Raw genomic sequence first — 23,621 nt, 5'->3', positions numbered from 1 at the left:
TAATAAAATGTAGACGTAAATAGTTCATTACAAAAATATTAATTATGAAGAATAAATATTTATGTAGTGCTTTCATTGAATGCCAATTAAAATAGTAATAATAATAGATCTAAAACAGACATCCGATTTTATGAAACGAAATATAATTTTATGACCAGGAACACAGCAATTTCAAATAATAGATATAATTAATTTCATATCATATACATATAAGATCTATGAAATTCTAATTGCACTTGTCAATATTTTTAAATAAAACTTGAATAATATGTGGCTCTATAAAAACAAAGTTTTTTTATTTTATTTATTTGAATTACTATCAAACTAAAAATCTACTACATTGCTACACTTACTTGAAAAAATAATGGAAGTGTAGAAAAAGTTAACGTTGAAGGAAATCCACTTTCTTTACATTCCATTCCTTACATTATTTCCATATATTGCATTAAACTAAATTATTGGAATCTAGTCAATCTCTGGTCGTTATTACTATCAATTAGATTAGAAGTGAAACAATCTATTCAGACCATTAAAATTATATAAAATGATTTAAGAATATATTATTTTTCTCATCAAAAGTTTTAAATTAATTACCACATCAAGCTGTAAGATCATGTTATTTTATTCACATCTTACTCCTAGATTTAGTTAGATAAAAAATAAACAAATGAACTGAAGCTCTTTAAGCGATTCTTAGAGTATTCCAAAAGAACAACTAATTCCCGGAAATCATAAGAAAAAATGTCCATTCATTTTTGAAATAGCGAATTCCTTTTACTTTATCTGTTTCATTCCAAAACTATCTAAGTCAAACATCAAGCGAAGAATCATTATCTATTTAATCATCACTTAATTAGGTGATCGATAAAGATCTGACGAAAATATTCTATCAATTGCGAACAATGATGGTAGCACGAATTCCTTTTTTCTATTTTTACTTTATAATTTTATTATATATTTTTAATTTTTATTGCATAGATGGGTGGCCGAGCTCACAGCCCACGGGGTGTTAAGTGGTTACCGGAGCCCATAGACATCTACAACGTAAAACCCACCTTGAGATATGAGTTCTAAGATCTCAGTATAGTTACAACGGCTGCCCCACACTTTAAGCCGAAAAGCATTACGGCAGATATTGGTAGGGTGGTGGTACCTACCCGTGCGGACTCACAAGAGGTCCTATCACCAGTAATTACGCAAATTTTAATTTTGCGAGTTTGATTTTTATTACACCATGTTATTCCTTCACTGTGGAAGTCAATCGTAACATTTGTTGAGTACGTATTTCATTAGAGAAATTGGTACCCGCCTCTCACTACATCGCTCAACACAAATGCACCGTACATCTTATCCTTTGCGCCACGACGACTTCTAGTAGACTTTTTTCGATTTTACTGTTTTTCCACGAGCTTCTAGAGTACTTAATTCGAAATGAATAGTACAATATACTTATGCATAGATTTATATTGCCTCTAGTATAGGTAAATGAACATACGGTCGTCCCGACGGTCCGAGGTCACTATCGCTTATAGACGTCAGCTATAGGTGGGAGATGAACCAATAACTGCCTAAAATTGTCTTAAAGTATCGTATTGCCGTTACTGTGTGAGTTGACGACCAGTGAGGACTGAGTTGAGATTTTCTGCTAATTGATCAACTCAACTATTGTCAGGACTTTTGTTTATACTTTAACAATAATTTTATTAAATTTATAAATAATAGTATATGGCACAAAAAAAGCTCACATTATTATATTATTATACGCATTCATTATCCATTGCTTCGTTCGTTAAAATATATTGATATAAATAATATAACTATGACTAGCTGACCCGGCAGACTTCGTAGTGCCTCAATCGATTAATAAAAGACCTAAACTTTTGTATAAAATAAACTTAAAACAAACAAAAAGGAACCCGTCCGACGCGACGGGGGACACATCAAACTAAAAACAAAATTGTTATTTTTATTTAATTCCGAGCATTTTCATATTTATCTACCTTTTAAACCTTCTCTGGACTTCCACAAATAAACCAAGACTAAAATTAGCCAAATCCATTCTCGAGTTTTAGCAAGACTAACGAACATCAATTAATTTTTATATATGTAGATTAAGATTATAAAACTACTTACGATTGCTACTTAAATAGCTCAATGCGATAGAAAAGGAAGCATATATTATGTATATGATGGTTCGAATTTATCAACATTGCAAAGGTTTATCAACCAGTGTTGTTTTGTAGGAAACATAAATTAGTTGCGTTCGAGAAAACGTGGCGATACGTCGTCTGCTTCCATATATTTTAAAGATCATTTTGTGAGTTTTGTTTCATTTTTTGGACTAAGATGCCTAGACGGGGCGTACATACAGAGAGCGGTCCCAGCACAACTGCAGATGTCATCATGTTGAATGACAGAAATGTAGCAACTGTGTCGGGAGACGTCGCGTCGATTCAAACTTCACAATTTAATGCAACCGAAGGCCCTCGAGATGTTGAAACCAATGCTTCGAACGCACAAAAATCCGAAAAAGACAAAGGTGAGACAATCGTGTTAGCACTTCGCGATATACTCTCTAATATAGAATAGCTAGCGCAAATTTTATATCGGCGGCTAGAAAAAAAGATTTTTTTTATAAAAAAAAAATGTGCTGTCCAGCGAATTATTTTATTTAATATAACCCGGAAATTATTTACATTCCTTTATTTATTCAGAAGGATATATATATATATATATTTAATAATGTTCATAATGCATTTTAATTTACTTACTTTATTACCTACTCAGCAATATTGTAGATAAGCTTTGTTATATGAGTTTGAAGGAAATATAAATACAATCAAATAAAATAGATAGCATACATACTCTTTTGTAAGAATAAAATCCTATATTAAATTAAATCTTATTATCTTAGATTATTTGTTAATTTTTTAAAACATTGAAAAGGCAATTTCATATGTTATTCTGCTGCCGGAGACTATAAATTTAATATATAATAATATATAAATAATATATAAATTATTGACTTGAAACTTGGTATTCATGTAGAAAATACATGTACTTAATGGATAGGCTAATATTGATATGAGTTTTGGACTCCCTACACCAGTTGCGGGGGTGTTAATGATGAGAATCTTTGTGGGGGTGAGAAATAATAATGTTAATTTTAACTGCCCAGCGAAGCAGACGAAGTACAGCTAGTTCTTTCATAATCGTATTTGTTAGGTATTTTTTTCAAAGTATATAATCCGTCTTTAGGTTTCGAGTCCCTGTATAATCTTATCACTCGAATCCAATACACCGAGCATCTCACAAATTTGGCCAGGGAAGACTTAAACCAACCGGTATTTTCAGAAATATTTTTAAATTACAAGTGGAAGAACTGTATTAATGATAAAACGCTGTACTAATGAGCTAATAATTCAATATCGGTTATTGATAATATTTTTAATTCGCGGCAGATTACCATCTCTTTTGTCTTTTTTTTTTTTAATAGAATTGTAGGCAGACTTTCGTGTACCTCGACTCGATTTATAGAATAGGGGTGGTACGGAAACCGAAACAAAGCGACGCATCGGAATGGCCAAATCCACTATGAGCCAGCTAAACGAATTATGGAGGGATCGGAACATACTCAAGAAGATGAAAGTGCAAATGGTTGAGACGCTCGTTTTCTTAATCTTTTTGTAAGGGGCTGAGACCTGGCCCTTGAAAGAGTCTGATATGCGACGCATAGACGCGTTTGAGATGTGGTGCTGGCGGCGCATGTTGCGCATCCCTTGGACGGCTTTCCAGACGAACGCTTCCATCCTCAACGGGCTAAAAGTTGACCAGAGGCTATCCACCATATACTTATATAGAGTGTTAAAAAATGGGGCAGTGCCAAGTCGTTGTCTACCGAACGTTGCGATGTTAGATGAATTTCGCTCACGGCGGCATGAGTTCACCATATCAAACGTTTTAATATTTATTGCTTTCGTAAAAAAATTGACGACAACGTAGGTTGACATGGTTTATGATCCACATTGCAATATTTGCGTTGGTTCATTATTGTTATCACAAAACATAAAATATTACATTAAGCTTAATCCACGTATTGCCACGATCGCTTACAGGTAAAGTTAACAACGTATCCGATGATAACATTTCGAAATAAGATTGCAAACTTGATAATGAAAAATAAATGTTGACAATTCCCTTGTTTAACTTCTTCTTTAAGAACAATTAGATTAGAACTAGTAGAATATAACTATAAAATAAATACTGAAATAAAGATATGTTACGGCTTAGATTCCCGTTGGTTATTTTATTAAAGTTTCGAATTATTAGTTACTAATATTTAAGTAACTTTTTTAGAATTTCTCTAAATAAAAACGATTAATAGCTTTTGTTGATTAGACCGACTTTTGTATAATTATACTTTTCTTTTCGGCCAGGCGGCCGAGCCTCGTACGAGGTGTCTGCGCCTAGAGGCGCGCAGGGTATGTGGGACTTCACGATATGCAAATTTTGGCAATAGAGAGCGGGTCCACGGTATTTTAGGGCTCTACCCACTAATTGCGTCTTTTTGCACTCCATCCGAGGTTAGAACCCGGGCAAAGAAAGAATGCTCCCGCGGTCAACACTACAACCAGACTCGCGGCGCCACTTTTAGGACGCCCGAGTGACGAGGGGTTGAGGGGTCGAGACGATCGTCGACGAACAACGCCATCGGCCTCCACGTTTGTACAGCCGCCCTGGCGATGCTGTGTTGATATACCGGGATAACACCGTCCGATCCATCCCCGGTTCGGCGGCGACGGATCGGTGCGGAGTGGAACGGACCCTGTTTCATTCCGCCGCCTCCTTCAGCAATATAACCGAACATCGTAGTCACAATGATCGGCAGCGACAAATCCAGTCCTATATGTGCGACGAGTAGATTGTCGAGGCAGTAAGCGAAAATGTGGTCTACCTCGTCGCAGTAAAAGTCAATTCCCGCCGGCAATGCGACACGGATGCAGGCCGAAGCACCCAAAGAGCGGTGAGAACCAGCGTCGACTAATGAGACGCCCTCTGTAGCGGTTCACCTAGTCCGGGAGGCCCGGGCGTAACGTGAAATTTTATACCTGCCTGTCAACAGCATTTCAATGTTAAATATGTTTTAATGTGCAATACAGTATTCTTTCTCTCTCTCTCTCTCTTTATCTCTCTCTCTTTCTCTCTCTCCTATGTAAAACGAAAACTGTAATGTTTTAAATACGTTATTAACAATAATAAAAAACACGATGTTAAACCGTAACAATAGATTTGTCTTTGGCTTACAAAACTCGAAGAAACTGTCATAAATGCTATTCGAGGATTCGTTTCTTATTCGTTAGTACTACGATAACTTTATTTCATTGCTTGTTCATTGATTGGTTCATTGTTTATTGTAGGTAAGCTGATGAATATAATAAATAATTCAGCTTTGTACGAAATAATAAAAATAATAGTGAACATTGTGGTGTGACATATAACTAAATTGGAAGTTAAACATGTATCCCGTTCGACTCATATCTATGTATAAGCCACTATCAACATGAAAATTCAGTTTACCAACATAGATAAAAAATGGTGTCTTGTAAGTAGTGTGTGAGTCATTAAGCATTTAAAAATACTTTTATCTCTATTAGAAATTGAATTATTTTTATAACATAGATAATAAAGGAACACTAATAACAATCGCAAAATCCTCGAAATTGGACCATAATCACTACTAAATAAATAATACCTTAAGATTTAGATTCATTGTATGAATTTATTACATTTGCTCTTTTGAGATCGAAATTTTGATTTTGATTTTACTAGTTGCATGTTTTTTTTGATAACCGTAAAGTTTGCTATAAACAAAAAAAAAACAGTTTATCTTAGCAATATAAGTATAATGTTTATTATATTATGTATTTAATATTATAATATATTAAGAGACCAGAAGCATAAGAGGGGTCTATTTTCCCCAAAATACCTCATACTGACAGTAGACGGCAAGTCCATACCGTTAGGAATTTCCATCCAGTCTATTTCTGGGAAGCCATCACATTTCCCACCCCCGAGGCCACCGGAGACAAACATAGCCCGATCTGTTACCTCATTCGACAGGATATCCGTAAATTGATTCTCCAGCATTAAAAAAACGGTACGCTAAGAGTCTGCACATCTAACATTACTAGCCGTACTCGCCCGCTTCGCTGGGCATTTAAAATTGACATTATTATTTATTGTCATTATTATTGGGGAGTCCAATACTCATATAAATAATAGTCTATCCATTAAGTACATATATTTTCTACATGGATACAAAGTTTCAAGTCAATCGGATGCATGGTTCAGTACTTATAACGGAACATCCGTAAAAACCACTGTAGATTTATATATTAGTATAGATGGTAACTACAGAAATATATTTTTATCACTTTACAGATATACCGTTTTCGCGCTACCTGCGAAAAGTAGTGAAGACATCGAGCAGGGTGATTAGAGCGTTGTCTATAGCTGCGTTCGTAATACTTTTAACAGTCGTCGCCTTCATGCTGTATTTCACGATCATGGCTAACTTTTCCTCCGAAGACGGCGACCGTACCGGTAAATATGCATACTTTAAATATTTAATTTTACAGTTCAATCGCTAAAATGCTGTCCCAATGCTTAATCCGACAAAAAAACGTTTATGTTGTAAGTCATCGTGGCCTAAGCGATAAGACGTCCTATGCATTCGTAACTAGCGATGCACCTGTGTTCGAATCTCAGGCGGGTACCAATTTTTGTAATGAAATACGTACTCAACAAATGTTCACGATTGACTTCAACGGTGAAGGAATAACATCGTGTAATAAAAATCAAACCCGCAAAATTATAATTTGCGTAATTACTGGTGGTAGGACCTCTTGTGAGTCCCCGCGGGTAGGTACCACCACCCTGCCTATTTGTGCCATGAAACAGTAGTGCGTTTCGGCTTGAAGGGTGGGGCAGCCGTTGTAACTATACTGAGACCCTTAGAACTTATATCTCAAGGTGGGTGGCGCATTTACGTTGTAGATGTCTATGGGCTCCAGTAACCACTTAACACCAGGTGGGCTGTGAGCTCGTCCACCCAACTAAGCAACAAAAAAAAAATGTTTATGTTATAAAAATATCTACCGTGAAACTATACTTAGAGTCTATACTTAGAGTTAATGCTAAAAGCAAAGCAAAAAAACCGATCTGAGAATTTATTGGTGCCACTATATTTTACGAAAGGTGTCTATTACTTTAGACTACATTTCGTTATGAAAAGTAATGAGGTTTCTCCAACTTCCACCATTACAACAAGCTTAGTGTGTATAATACCAGCTAAGTGAAGTATAAAGAAGTTATGAAACTTAGCCAAAAGCATTGGCCCGCTGAGTTTTTCGCCGGATCATCTCAGAGTGTCGTGATTCCAATACGGTGGTAGATCCACTCGCGAAGCTGCTTCCCTTGAGCAGTTAGACCTCCTTTGAGTCGCTCGAAGAAATGCTAGCAAAAGTTCCCTTAATAGCTAAGATCTCGAGTTCACCCATCCGTTCTGGCAAATCGACTAGTTCTCTGAACTAGCCGTGATACCTACATGCCACAAAAAAAAAACATTTTAAACAAACAACTTTACAAATATTGTATTTGAGTACAAACATTGTTTTCTTTTAAATATTTTTTCATTTTTTTCATCTGTATTTAATGTATCGGAATCTGTCACTCTAATGTTTATTAATTTCAAGACGTTCAATTAACTTGCAAATTTGCAAACTTAACAATGACCATATTAATTAACCTTGATATCTTAACTAAGACTCTACTACTCCATTTAAGCAGACAAGGAGCTCATATGTTTAAGCCAACGTTACCGAGACCGATTTACATCCCAATATATAAAACGTATCTCCCATGAGTACGTTTTAACCACCATATCAACCATATACAACAAATGAGGTTCAACAGACAGTACCTATGAAATTAACCTATGAAATATTCATAATAATATTAATAACTGTCTGACCCGGCAGACTTCGTAGTGCCTCAATCGATAAATAAAAGACCTAAACTTTAGTATAAAATAAACTTAAAACAAACAAAAGGAATCCGTCCGACGGGGACATATCAAAGGAAAAACGAAATCATTATTTTTATTTAATTCCGAGCATTTTCATATTTATCTACCTTTTAAATCTTCTATGGACTTCCACAAATAATTCAAGACCGAAATTAGCCAAATCGGTCCGGCCGTTCTCGAGTTTTAGCGAGACTAACGAAAAGCAATTCGTTTTTATATAAATAGTATAATAATAATAATAATATTACCTATGAAATTGAATTAAGATAGCTAAGTACAGTTAGCTAATTACTAGCAATTTTTTAACATTCAATTGTACCTACAAAGGTTTTAGCGGTATTGTATATCACAAGAATCAGTTTTGTTAACAATATTTTCTTTATTCTCCAGCTCCTCACGAGTGGGATATTTCAAGGGTGTTGTGGCAAGCCAGATGGGCCAACAATACGCAGCGCACAACAGCTTTCGATCCTATACGACTGGTCATTATCCAGCACACCGTCACACCAGACTGTTTCACATTCGTCGCTTGCGTGGCGGCATTACGTAATCTCCAGAGCTACTTCTTGATAAACTTACATTATGACATACCGTAAGCTGTCCAAGTACTTTCTAGTTTAGTTCATGCCACTTATAGGTCTACTCACAATGAGGATCGGTAGATATATGTCTGTGCTATTCCGCCCTCGAGTAGTATTTTTTTTGTTGCTTAGATGGGTGGACGAGCTCACAGCCTATCTGGTGTTAAGTGGTTACTGGAGCCCATAGACATCTACAACGAAAATGCGCCACCCACCTTGAGATATGAGTTCTAAGGTCTCTCAGTATATTTACAACGGCTGCCACGCCCTTCAAACCGAAACGCATTACTGCTTCGCGGCAGAAATAGGCGAGGTGGTGGTACCTACCCGTGCGGACTCACAAGAGGTCCTACCACCAGTAATTACGCAAATTATAATTTTGCGGGTTTGATAATTGTTTGATTGTAGAAGTATAATACTAGTTTCCTGGCCGTTCCTAGTAGTAATTAGTCGAAGTGGCCTAGATAAATAGACACCAGGGCTTACTCGTATCAAGTAGCTAATACACGTTCGCGAATGACTTCCACAATGAAAAAAAAACGTATAAAAATAAATAAATCAGGAACATAATTAGCGTAATTACGGGTAGAAGGCATTATTTTAAGTCCGCACGGATAGCACCGTGTCTATTTTTGCCATTATGCCTATTTCTGCCGCGAAGCTGTCAGGCATTCCGGTTTTGAAGAATAGCACTGTACCGTTAGACTTTTACTTCTTGTTTCTTGACGTGGGCATTCACAATATGATTAATGTCTATGATGTTTTAGCCACTCAACGCTAGATGATCCATGATCTGGTATTCACTTACGCAATAAATAATATTAGAGACTAATAATAATGACTTTAATATTACATTATTTTTAGTATTAGTCCTATTTAGAGCAGTATTTCTCTTTTATGAGGAGTTTTAGTAGTACTTAATTGTTTGTACTCTTATTTGCTTACGAGCATAGGCCATTCCAGGGCTACAATTGAGTCTTACGAAATCTATTCGAGCCTTGTTCGAACATGCCACAGTGGTCAGGAAAAACCGGATAAAAGGGAGTTTTTTTCTAGATTACGTGCTCAAAATATCTCTTGACTCACATTTTACTGGTGGTAGGACCTCTTGGGAGTCCGCGCGGGTGGCTACCACCACCCTGCCTATTTCTGTCGTGAAGCAGTAATGCGTTTCGGTTTGAAGGGTGGGGCAGCCGTTGTAACCAAACTTGAGACCTTAGAACTTATATTTCAAGGTGGGTGGCGCATTTACGTTGTGGATGTCTATGGGCTCCAGTAACCACTTAACATCAGGTGGGCTGTGAGCTCGTCCACCCATCTAAGCAATAAAAAAAAACTAGGGACGTACAGTGGTCCCTGGGTCCGATCCCGGGTCAGGGTCATAGGAATGATTTATAATCTGGCGATGACAAAACGAGATGAGAAAATGAACACAAATATATACTTCATAGTAACAAGATTATTCATTGATTAAAGAACTATGTAATTAATTACTTTCAGCTACAATTTCATGATTGGAAATGACGGCAGAGTGTACGAAGGACGCGGCTGGGGCATGGTCGGTGCCCATACCTTCATGTATAACAGATGTACACTGGGCCTAGGATTTGTAGGTGAGATCTCATAATAATTTGTGAGGTCTTCTTGATCACTTCGGATCCGCTTTTGATTACTTCTCGAGACTGGTGCCGTTGTGAACGATATTTGGTATTCGATGTGTTGAACGATGCCCCTAAAAAAGTTTAATAACTATGTTTAAATGCACTATCAATTGATAAATCCTCGATCGTACGGTGGGGTATCAAGGAGACCTATCGATTCTAAAATTTGAAAATATATTTCTATTTTTTTTAATTTCAATCAATGTAATTTTTTATAGTAATGTAGATATTGAAGAAAGGATAATGACAATAGTTGAATGGTTGTGCAAATGGTTTGCCAGCTTTAGGTAATAGTTCAAACAACTCATGAAACCGATACTCACTTTTCAATATAGTTAAGTTTTCTTTTAAAATAGTACACGATCTTAAAGTATGGTGTGAAGTCGAGTAGAAATTCAAAAAAAAGACTACACGCGAACCCACTTTAAAATAATTTTGCCCACCTTATAATTTTGAGCTATTACATAATATATAGTTTCCTGCAAAGGAGACGGTCATTAGTTGGTAGTAAGTAAGTTGGTAGTAGTAAGGTAAAAGCACCTATTACGGAGGTATTTCGCAAAATTTGAAAGTAAGAAAGAAAAATAAGCATTTGTAAGTATTGCTAAAGATGGAAAAAAATTTCATCGTCAAAAATGGAATTTAAATTTCGTATTACTGTTGAGTCTATGTTTCTTTTCTAGAAATTACTTATTTAAAAAAATGTTTTAAATAGCCGGGTCGATTTTCCCTAATACGGAGGTATGATTGAGGTCAGAGCCTATTACTGCGGTAGACGGTTCCTAATACAGAGGGTCAGAAATTATATTTATTAAGTTCCGAACATATAATATTTATTAAGTAAATAATATAAATGTGAAGAACTTAAATTGTAAGTTTTGCATTAATTGACCACTTTTAATGAAATTTATAATACAAATGTACCTAGTAAGTATAACAGTGCATTCACACAGGTCGGCTCGGAAAGAAGAGTACATTTTTACCGCGTTTAAAAGTGATTTGGATTGTATTTTAACATGAGAATTCTAGGGAATTTCGAATGTATGTAATACACATAAATAAAATTGGAGTGTCTGTTTGTAATATTGAAATAACCGCTTTTTATCACATGCATATAAATATATATACGGTATATACACCAAAATAACATTTTTTACAATTTTTGTCTGTCTGTCTGTTTGTTCCGGCTAATCTCTGGAACGACTGGACCGATTTTGACGAGACTTTCACTAATAGATAGCTGATGATATAAGGAGTAACTAAGGTTTTTTAGACTTAAACTTAATGGTAAACTTAAGGTAAGTGAAGTTTTCGGCTCAATTCAGACATCGGTGGCAACGGCCGACAGCGATGCGAAGGCCTACCCGATCTTGTGGACCGAATGGTAAACAGTCGACGTCGCCCTAAGCACGTCATTACGGATCTTCCCGATCCATTAACGGTGTTTTAGGTACCTCAAGCACCGGTTACCGTCCTCGCCGAACCCGTCGCTTGCGATGAAGAACTCGAAGAAGAAATCAACCTATAGACGCAGCCCACTGAGTTTCTCACCGGATCTTCTTAGTTGGTCGCGTTTCCGATCCAGTGGTAGATTCTTCGAAGCACTGCTCTTCGTAGGGTCAGTGTTAGCAACACTCCCGGTTTGAGCCCCATGAGATCATCTACACGTCAAGGGGAAGCTGAAATAGCCTGCCAAGGCTATCAGCATTGGTAGGAGAAAAAAAAGGTGCGAAGAGCACTTTCAGCTTTGAAAGAATTTTAAACTTTATCTACATTGTTTTATAGATCAGTATCGCTTGAAAGGATAAAAATGTTCGGTGGCTGATGCGGCGGCCGCTGCCACTGCTGTCTGAATAGAGCTATACATATTTAAGATGAACAAAATAGAATTACTTAATGGTAAATTTATTGAGGACTGCTTAGGAACAAACAAACAAAGCATTTGCTTGACCATCTGTGAACGTTTCACAGATGGTCATCTGTGAATGTAAACAAAAGATAAGAAAGTTTAATAGTTTTATGAATGAGTCTTTGTGCCTTTACCGACTCAATAGAAATATCTGTACGGGATTTCTGGGAATCTGTCATAAATGGTTCATAAAAACAAATCGCTATACCCGAAATTGACGCTATAGTATCCAAAGTCGCTCTTACCGAATGAATTTCCTACGAAAGTATGCTTTACATTCAAGGGACGTAAGTTTGACGTCGCTATAACCGAGGTCGTTATTAATGAAATCCACTGTATTTAATATATTTTAATAACCTTTCACTTGTACACTATTCCCCTCTTATACATCGTATTTCTCTCTGAAAAGGGTTTGCTGGAAGAAAACTCATGAAGAGTTAAGCTCGCCTTTGTACATAGTATTTAGACATTCTTTAAATCTGTTTTTATTGTATTATCTTTTTGTGTAAAATAAGTATAAATAACCTTTCTATTATTTCTATGGAATCCTAAAACTTGTAATTTTATGTTCTATGAATATGACCGTAATAGGAGATCATAGAACCTAACACAGAGTTACCTGGAAATAACTACCACCGTAATAGGAAAACTACTCGTATTTTTTTAATCCTAATTCTGACCCATAAAAATTTCGATAAACAAAGAATGTAAATACTTAATCAAACGATAACAGTTTTTTGGCCCAGATGTGTAAAACTCAAGTCAACAGTTATACAAAACAAATGATTTGTGATTAATTAAAATACACCTTCCTATTTTTACCCCTTCTAAGAAACCAACATTTTGCACTCGACAGTTTTCATATTTAACTAGATTTTTAATGAATAATACATACCGCAGAATATGGTTTCTAATTTACAAGATTAATAATTATTCCAACTAAACTTGGAACTAATTCAATAACTTAATAAATTGAAAGTTATAAACAATTAAATATGCCCAGTATATTTCCTATTTCGGAGTTATACCACCGTATTAGGATTAATCTATAAAATTCGTACCGTATTACGGCGGTATTTTGTTTCTGATTTTTTGAGTAAAAAATGAGTTACATATATGAAACAAGCTATTTAAAAAGTAAGTATAATAGTAGGAAAATGCTATAAATAACACATTAACAAAGTTGAACGACTTATTAATACAAAAAACTTAGTTTCTAAATATTAGTGTACTTATTTTTTTGTTCCGCGTTTGTATGGAAACTCCTCTCACGTTGATGCCGTGCTACAAACTGATAGATCTTGTAGTGTTGTTTATATGCTACACTTGAAAATGTCAGTTATGTTATGAAGTAATAGATTTAGAATAAATAGATTCCGTTTTGGTGAGCTTAAACTGAATAAAACAAGAATAAATGTCTAAAATAGAAATACCACCGTAATAGGAAGCGATTTTGACTACCGCCGTATTAGGAGCTTTTACCTTAGTCGTTTTCGTTCGCTAACGTCAAGAGAATATTTCTAAATTGTTCTAAAACAACAAACGTGTTTTGTGTACTCAATATTTCTCTATAACTCGATCACCCTATTCGCCCCTATGATGTCTGACGATGGTGCTAATAATGCGGTTTCTCTGACATATAAATAAATATATTATGAATGTATTTGCAGGAAACTACGACAGACACACACAAGTTTCAAAGCTGCAAATCGAAAGAATGAAATTGTTACTCGAAAAAGGCGTAAGAGAAGGCTTTCTGGATCCTAACTACCACATAGTCGCCGCTAGTGATATACAAAACACAGACAGTCCCGGATCGAATCTATACAAGGCCTTGAAAGAATTGGATCATTTCGAACACACTGATCGCTTCAGGAACGTCGACTGTGAAGTTACCTACGGAATGGTATCTTAAGCAAATTGTATTTATTGTACATGTAAAATAAAAATATTGGTAAATGTTGCATATACCGTCTAGTCACCTCTCTTTATCCGTCATCGTTTTCTTTGTCAGTAAAATTAGGTCAGCCCAATTTGTTTATACGTTTTTAAGCTAACCATTAAAATGTAGTACATATACACATGTGTTTTAACCTAACCTATAAATGAGTCGACTATTATCAAAGCCGGCAATGTGACTTTTGGACAATTATTGGTAAATCAGAAAAACGAATTATTGACTTTGTATTCCATTGGCAGTCACAAAACTCTTCTGAACGACATCTTAGATAAATAACAGGTTAAGTATTAACCTTTATTTAATGCAGGTTTTGAACCGTATTCTTTGAAGGAGACGATTATATTCAAATCAATCTGTATCGACATATCAATAACATTTTTTTGTCCAAATGCACAGATTGCCACCTTTGATAATAGACGACTCAAATACTGTTGTGGAAATATATATTTTGGATACTAGTATACGGAGTGGGTATGCGAATGGCTGCAATGGATATGTGGCAGCGGTACTGGCTTAAGATCATCACCGTTGATTGTTGTTAAGCTGCGGGATCTGTAGTAATCAAGAGCTGATACGACAAAGGCAAGATTTTCTACCGAGCCTTTGAAATTGCTGAGTACACCGAGGACCCAGATAATGTTATTTCGAATTTGTATTTAATTAGCGACCCGCCCTCGCTTCGCTTCGGAAACTGTAATTTGTTATTGATTTCTCCACTATTTAATGGATTTTATTATACATATAAACCTTCATCTTCAATCATTTTATCTATTAAAAAAAAAGAACCGCGTCAAAATCCGTTGCGTAGTTTTAAAGATTTAAGCATAGCATAGGGACAGACAGATATAGGGACAGAGAAAGCGACTTTGTTTTATACTATGTAGTGATGTGTCGTGACGTGCAACCTCTTTGACAGGACATAAGACCTACAACGACTAGACACTGACTAAGACAGACACTTGACAAGAATTCAAAAATAAAGACAGAAATGGAACGAGGGCGTACCTGACTAGCGGCAGGCAGTACTTTTCATAGATTATACACTTAATATATTTGTACTTTTTTTGACTTCCTAAAAGACGGACACGAACGAGACGATAAGGAACGAATTGACCGTTCTCACGTGTATATAAAATAGACGACAAAAGAACTAACCTTCTTCAAGTGGTCCTTCGACCGTTCATGTATACAAGCTTATCTTGTAGACTTGTAGATTCCTATTTCCTTCTTCTGTTTTTGTATTGCTAAGATGGGTGGACGAGCTCGCGGCCTACCTGGTGTTATGTGGTCACCGGAGCTTCTAGACATCAACGACGTCAATGCCACCACCCATCTTGAAAAATGAGTTCCGAGTCTCATTTTTCAGAATATAACGGCTGCCCCTCCTTCAAACCGAAACGCATACTGCTTCACGGCAGAAATAGGTAGTGTAATGGTACCTAACTGTGCGAACTCACAAGATGCCTTACCACCAGTAGTTATGGCAATTATATGTTTTGCGGGTTTGATTTATTATACGATGCTATTCCTTCACCGTGGAAGTTATTCGTGAACATTAGTCGAGTACGTATCTCATTAGAAAAATTGGTACCTCCCTGCGGATTCGGACACTGACACAGTCGCATCGATCGATACCAATGCACCGGCCGTTCTATCTTTTAGGCCACGATGACATTGATTCATATTTAGATTGCTACCACTACAACGTTATTACCATAAGCGAAAACACGCCTTTTATCAGTATTTATAGCATTACAAAATCAACAATCAATGTTCATTGAAAAAACGCACACAGCTTTCACCAATCTTTAATGCGCATCAGAATTAAAAAAAATATATATTTGTCAATCAATTTATCGGAATCACGAATAATAAATACTACGAAGTACATAGGTCACTGACCTTGGCGAAAGCTGATAACATAATAACTTATAGATAAGAATTATTTTCAAAATTATTGAGTATGTTGATTTTTTATGCGATCTCTAAACCTCACACGTGTAAGTGCATGGCTCGATTCTCTATGACTATATTAAATCTCAAATTTGGGCACCATTTTCGGATTGTTGAAACAGTTGACGTTAACATATGACTAGAGAATATTTTTGTCATACTGCCATGGTCAACCTATAATAGATGCCGTACGAGCTTTTTCTACAAATAGATGCTTTTCAATCACTTAATAACAACCATAGCCTTTTCGAAGAGGAAGAAGGGGAGAAGAGAAGGACCGAGGTCCTCCCCCTCCCCCAATTTCTCACAGGAGACTACGCCTTGAAAAAGACGCGCGAGGCACTTGCTCCGCAGAACCGACTACCGACTAAGCCCCATCGAGCTCCACTACTTCAACTACACGAAACTTGCGGTACCGCAAGGCGCGCCGGAAATAACATCCATACCCTGAGGGAAGCCGAATACTGAACGAAGTGGAAGAAGATTGTACAAAGAGCCACGAAGGTCATTCAAGGACACGACCTTCAGCAATGCAGTATGCGACTAAGAAGAAGAAGAGATAATAACGTCCATAGGTACTTTATACGTGTGCAAATTTTCAAGTCAATGGAACATCTTGCAGTTCATAAAAAACATGCATCTTCTTCTTCTTATCAGTCCATGGCCATCCACTGCTGGACATAGGCCTCTCCCAAGCCTCGCCACAAAGACCGGTCCTGCGCTGCCTGCATCCAGCGGATCCCCGCGAACCTCAATAGATCGTCGGCCCATCTTGTGGGAGGCCTATCCACGCTACGTCTTCCTTCCCCGTCGCCACTCAAGAACTTTCTGGCCCCAACGGCCATCCGTTCTGCGAGCAATGTGTCCTGCCCTCTGCCACTTCAATGTCGCAACCCTTTGGGCTATGTCGGTTACCATGGTTTTCCTGCGAATCTCCTCATTTCTGATTTGAAGATAAGACGTTGTTAAAAACAAATAAGCATCTACTAATACATAGTAATGTTAAAAATATATAGTATTAAGCCGTAAAATTGTTTGCATCGTTTTTATTTCAATAAAAATAAAAAAAAGTAATAAGCATATCACGTCTAGCTAGACTAATGTCTCAATCTATTGATGAGGAAGGAAAATTGTTACGTTGTTCTTTTTTATCCACATCTAAATCGAATATAAGGAGTTACTACTACTGTCTACTGGTGGTAAGTTCTCTCGTGAGTCCGCACGGGTAGGTACCGTCACCCTGCCTATTTCTGCCGTGAAGCAGTAATGCGTTTCGGTCTGAAAGGTGGGGCAGCCGTAGTAACTATACTGGGACCATAGAACTTATATCTTAAGATGGGTGGCGGCATTTAAGTTGTAGAAGTATATGGGCTCCTGTAACCACTTAACACCAGGTGGGCTGTGAGATCGTCCACCAATCTAAGCAATGAAAAAAAAAGTTAAAATATGTAGTATTCTTGGCATAAGTTAGGATTTTAGCGGTTCAGTTAACACTGCCTTTAATTGTGCTGGAAGACCTCTGTCACAAACTGAAACGTATAGTTGTTCTAATATTATTATTATAAGAATATTTATAATTAACGAGTCTAACACCTGGTTCTATGTCAAGTGAACAATGGGACGACCGCGCTCGGAATTATAACGCCTTATTATACGCTAAAAGCAAAATTGTTGGTTGTTGAATTCAAATTATTATTTGTTGTGCAAACGAACAATTTCTTGTGGCTTCATGTTTTGGGAAGAGTACATGTTTAATCAAGATGTCGTGTTCCGTTTTTCTAACCACTCTTCTTCACTCGAACGGCTTCAAGCCAGGAAAATAAGTTTGGTATTGAACTATAATTACTAGTGGTCGTCCGGTAGTCGAAATTCGACTATAATTAATTGAAATTAAAAGTTTGTACACTATTATGATTATATTTTCAAAGACTATTCTATAATCACAAATTTCGCCAAGACTACACTATAGAAAAATATTAATAAAGACAAACAATATTTAGTCTATTCTCGATTTGACCACAGACGTCAAGAACAAAAGTTTGACAATCAATAAATAGTGTGCATGCGTGTGTGCGTCAAATACATGGGAGTGTGTATAATGTTTTTTTTATTGATTTATTGTATTTTTAGGCAGAATTTAAGAAAATATTAACATTGTGCACTCTTTCTCTATATTCTCTATAAGTGTGGGAAATTTCATACTCCTCCGTCCGCGCAATTTTCGTAAAAAGGGATACAAAGTTTTTCCTTCACGTATTAATGCATAGATTTTTCTATCTAGAAATTGACAACAGTTTCATACAAAAAATTATATACCTAATAGGAAGTGCCACAAGTATTTTATTACTTTGACCGTGTAAGGATATCGTAACCTTGCCAGACGACCTTGACGATTTTACGGTACGAATAGTTTATTTATACACTTGTGTCGACGTTGACGCATTCAAAGTCCGCGCAGGGTCTCGCGGGGGTGCTTCTGGGGGGAGAAACTTGATGAATTTCAATCCGTTAATCATCTAAAACCATGTAAGCTTAAAAAGAAGGAATCATTATTAAACATCAGCGTCAACACATTTTAAATTTGGATCTAGATTTTTGAATGGTACCTAATAGAGTAATATTCTGCTTATTTTGAAATTTAATTTAGGAACACTAAATTTATTCTGTTGTATTGCATTATTTCATAAATTATATTTTATTATTTTATATTATTATCATTTTTCAATATAATAATTAATTAGCTAGAGAAATATACAAAAACTTAAGGCAGCTTCACGAAGTTATTCTTCATCGCAAATGACCTACCTATCCTTGAGTTAATAATATACTTTTTTCAGAGGCGCTCAGGCAATTCAATTTGAGTCTTTGAGTTCGCCCATCCGTCCTATGTGAAGATGAAAAGGCCAAAAGGACTCAAAAAAGAAACATCCTGACTTCCTTACGATTCTTGATTTTTACGGAAAATTGTCAGTGAAGTTCTAGATTTACCTTATTTCATCGGCTACCCGAATATGTTGCGATCGATCCAATTTGAACTAGATACTAAATTTACAATACGCTTGGAAATCGAAACTTGTGTTGAACACTAAGGATCATCTTCTTAGTGTAACCGATAACCTCACGATAAACTATGCCGCACAACTATATATATTACCGTAATTTAACATACGGCAGAGTATATTTTAAAATCAGTTATTCTTTTCTTAAGGCTTTTTGTCAGTACTGTGTTTCAAAGTCAATTGGTATGTTTATTTTTATTCCTTAGATGGATGGGTGAGCTCACAGTCCACCTGGTGTTAATTGGTTACTGGAGCCCATAGACATATACAATGTAAATGCGCCACCTACCTAGAGATATAAGTTCTAAAGTCTCAGTATAGTTACAACGGCAGCCCTACCCTTCAAACCGAAACGCAATTACTGCTTCACGGCAGAAATAGGCGGGGTGGTGGTACCTACCCGTGCGGATTCACAAGAGGTCCTACCACCAGTGATTATACAAATTATAATTTTGCGGGTTCGATTTTTATTACACGATGTTATTCCTTCACCGTGGAAATCAATCGTGAACATTTGTTAAGTACGTATTTCATTAGAAAAATTGGTACCCGCCTTCGGGATTCGAACACCGGTGCATTGCTAGATACGAATGCACCGGACGTCTTATCCTTTGGGCCACGACGACTTCTCGACGACGAAAATCTCTCTCTGCTCAGCTCAGCTGCTCTGCATTATCGATTCATATGTATATTATAAAAAAAAAAAATTTATTGCCCTTGTTGGCAGACGAGCATACGGCCCACCTGATGGTGATTGGTTGCCGTCACCTATGGACTTCAGCGATGCCAGGGGCAGAGCCAAGCCGCTGCCTACCGTAAAGTACTCTCCACAAGCCTCGTTTGAAGAAGGAAATGTCATAGCGCTCGGGAAACACCGTGGAGGGGAGCTCATTCCATAGCCGGATGGTACGTGGCAAAAAAGATCTCTGGAAACGCACTGTGGATGACCGCAGTGGCTCCAGGTAGTATGGATGAACTCTACGGTGGCGGTCGGTGCAATGGTAAAAACGAGATGCCGGTATCATCTCGAACAATTCCTCAGAGCACTCCCCATGGAACATACGGTACAAAATACAGAGGGAACCGAAGTCCCTCCTCAGACCAAACGATCCGTGAGAATGGGATTATCGACAATCCGAACGGCCCTCCTCTGTATGGAGTCAAACGGAAGAAGCTGGTATTTGGGAGCCCCGGCCCAGAGATGGGAGCAATACTCCACGCGAGGCCGGACTTGTGCTTTATAAAGCAAAAGTCTTTGTCCAGGGGTGAAGTACCGCTTCGCTCTGTTGAGGACTCCCAGCATTTTGGACGCCAACTTAGCTTATTATTTTGTGTTGTGTTTGATAGCGGCAAAAATATAACTGCGAATGTAACAGTAAAAAAAATCCCTCCTTGCTTCCTCGCCTTCCTCGCTTGAAGAAATGCTCGTGACCTTTGATTATATACACAATCAAAGCTCGTGACATTGGGAAAATTCTGTAGGAGTCGTAGAAAGTGAACTCGATTTTTTGTCCATGATATTTCCAGAGAGTTCCTCGTTCAATGTGAGATCAATTATTGATGGATTCTCTGATTAAATAGTTCTCTCGATAATTCGGCAGGGCTTATTAAAATCATTGTTTTCGACAGCTTCTTACATCTCATTACATCATATTTAAATAGGCTAGCAACCGACGCCTGGCATGTGTTGTTTAAACAGATTGTAGTAATTAAGTGAGAGATAAATAAAATCTATTCTGCTTTATAAATACTTGTTACGTAATTAAAAAAAATTGACAATGTCCATGAGTACATAGAGCGAGAAGGGATTTTAATTTTTTTTAAATTACATGCAATTACTGATACCGAAGATTTGTGGAACAGATTAAAAATTTATGTTCATACAAAATTCTACAAAGTCAAATCTAACGACATGGAAAATTAAAAGAAAAACAGCGGCACAATTTGAATAGTGCAATATAAAGAGATTTGAAAAGTATTTATTCTTTTTTGTTCACCAAATTTGTTATAAAAACCCATTATAACAATTGATTAAAATTACTAAGCGATCATTTCCTGTATAAATGCCCTATATAGAAAATAAATCTATGCGTTCTACGAAGAAAAAAAGTCTAGAAGTTAATACTTTTCTTTGTGTATTACATACAGAATGTCTCAAGTACATGCTTTTATTTAGTAAATAAATTATTTTATAATAGGTCCAAACTAGTTACTTTAATAACGTACTGACAACAGTTTAGTAAATATATTAGTCGTTTTTAGGACACTTTTCTCCTTATGACGACATAAAACGATTTTATTTATTATAAAAAAAAGAACATAATATTCCTTACCTAAAAGTACATGTTATTATCCGCAACATGCTTCGTCAGATTACAGAAATAGAGTTACCAGCAACATGCTTCGTCAAAAAGTACAATACTTACTTTCGTCTACAAACGTCGTCATAAGTTAAGTTAAGCGTAGTTTAGTAAATTATGTACTAGATCAGTCAGATCTTCATTGTGATCTATGAATTTGATTATCAGTCGACTATTTGAAGTATTCTAAACATGCAGATATACATATATGGACCGTTTATTTTGAAAGTGGTGTAAGTCCATTTTCTTTGTTTCGAGAAAATTAAAGGTTACTATATTTGTTGATTTAAAAATACAGGCAAATCATATGAGGTCTGGCTATGCCACCTACCTCTGTCAATTGGACTTACACCACTTTCATAATCGATGATTATGCAATTTCATTTACCGACCGATTTTAAGTTGTACAGAACATGGGATTTTTTTGAGAAATTAAACACGGATTAGTTATATATAAAAAAATTACATTAAATTAAGCATGAATTACGTGATAGCTCATTTTTCTCAAAAATGGACTTACACCACTTTCAAACTAAACGGTCCATATCTCAATCTCACTTAGCGAAAGAAGAAGCCGGCTTAAAACAAATATTTATAATGTTTATTACTACTATTGAGAATTATAAGAAATATCGTTTTTATTATTAATTCATAATAGTATAGCAGTCTCGAATATTTATATACTTATTGTTTGGTGGAATTCAAAAGTTAACGATTTCAATTTATTTATGAACACTATTATGAATTATGTATTGTATAATACATATAATGATGTAGAATATTCCAGAATGAATTAACAATAAAATACTTAAGTTTTCTGTAATTTAATAAGAAAACAACATTTAATGCCCTTAATCTCTTTTTAAATTATTATTTTTAACAGTATTATTATACATTCTATGCAAAACTGAACTACTCTCTTCACTGAATGACAGGCAGGCAGGTGAGTGATTTCATCTATGAAAAATCTTTTTTTAAAACTAAAGAGTTTTAAAGGTTTTAAATGATAAAGGCTTTTCTTTACATAATATGTACATGTTTTCAAAACACACAAAACCTTGGGCATTGAACTCATCCTGACCGACCATATTAAACTTGCTGGCGGATCCAATAGCTAAGGAATAAGCCCTGCTCAAGGAATAAGATTGACGTCTCAGTTGCTTCAGATTGTGTTGAAATCGCCAATATACTTTTTGTTAAACTACTAAATAGAAAACAGTTTATTTTTGATTGATAAAAATAGCTCCGGACGACTGTGAATATCATTCGAATTATATTTTAATGTAAGTTTTTCAACTGGTTCTTGGAACCTGTTGTTTGACGTGTTCAATGTCACTGACTCAAAAGCAAGTATATTTTTCCTCATATCAACATCGAGTTATTGATTTCACTAAGAAAAGATGTGTAGCAATTCGATGAACAAGAATCTGTTAATTGTTAAGTACATAGATAACAAATAAATGTAAACATGTACGTTTTAACGCTAAGCTAAACAGGGACATTCAATGAATCGCCTTAGAGACGTATTAAGGCTATTTAGTGAGTACTTGATTCGAAAAATTTAAAGGTAAGTCAAATAAAATCTAACAACAAACCATCAATGCATTACAATCACAGTCGACGCGGTTATTGACTGCGATGGCCTACTTGCTTTAGTCATTTACGGTAACAGAAGACACAGATAATAAGGTCAGAGGATACTACATGATAGTAGGTCCTATATTAAGCAGAACGTATGCGTATGCAAATCGGTATTTAATCCATACAACGATACTCACAAGTCCAAACTTCAAAAATAATATCTTGAATACTACTGGTCGCTTCGAAAGTTCGTTCGGATTAGCCAAAGTCAAATATTTGGATAGTCATAACCACAGTTCACTTTTGTTTACGACCTAAGTATCAAATTGGGCATTATGGTGTTTGCGGATTCCAGTGACTGCCATGAGCTCATCTGCTTATCTACTAGCTAGCAAAAAACAGTGCCAATTAACCAAGATCCCAAGATGTTTATCGGTCAATGCTGTTAATGTTTACAGAGAAACGAACTAC

General features: G+C 36.1%; 1 protein-coding gene and 1 long non-coding RNA gene across 2 annotated transcripts; one reads left to right on the top strand and one right to left on the bottom strand.

The window, feature by feature from the left end:
* The first annotated feature begins 1,838 nt into the window (after positions 1 to 1,838).
* Positions 1,839 to 14,316, top strand: LOC101743847 (peptidoglycan-recognition protein 2). Its single transcript, XM_004929756.4, has 5 exons — positions 1,839 to 2,539; positions 6,442 to 6,603; positions 8,477 to 8,678; positions 10,168 to 10,280; positions 13,908 to 14,316. The coding sequence occupies exons 1-5, from the start codon at positions 2,347 to 2,349 to the stop codon at positions 14,150 to 14,152; spliced, it is 915 nt and encodes a 304-aa protein (XP_004929813.1). The 5' UTR covers positions 1,839 to 2,346; the 3' UTR covers positions 14,153 to 14,316.
* LOC119628458 (uncharacterized) lies at positions 10,109 to 23,619 on the bottom strand. The gene is made up of 2 exons (XR_005244626.2): positions 23,348 to 23,619; positions 10,109 to 10,399 (listed from the first exon to the last, which is right to left on the bottom strand). It is a non-coding gene; the product is annotated as an uncharacterized LOC119628458 (long non-coding RNA).
* Positions 23,620 to 23,621: the final 2 nt, after the last annotated feature.

This window comes from Bombyx mori, chromosome 1 (assembly GCF_030269925.1).
Source record: "Bombyx mori chromosome 1, ASM3026992v2".
NCBI lineage: Eukaryota > Metazoa > Arthropoda > Insecta > Lepidoptera > Bombycidae > Bombyx > Bombyx mori.
Note: the sequence above shows the minus strand (reverse complement) of the source record. Positions and strands in the feature narration are given on the sequence as shown.

Excerpts from the sequence above, each read along its gene's own strand:
- LOC101743847 (XM_004929756.4), top strand. The coding sequence starts at position 2,347 with ATGCCTAGACGGGGCGTACATACAGAGAGCGGTCCCAGCACAACTGCA. Across the intron at positions 8,679-10,167 it reads AACTTACATTATGACATACC|CTACAATTTCATGATTGGAA; the intron begins GTAAGCTGTCCA and ends AATTACTTTCAG. Across the intron at positions 10,281-13,907 it reads ACTGGGCCTAGGATTTGTAG|GAAACTACGACAGACACACA; the intron begins GTGAGATCTCAT and ends ATGTATTTGCAG.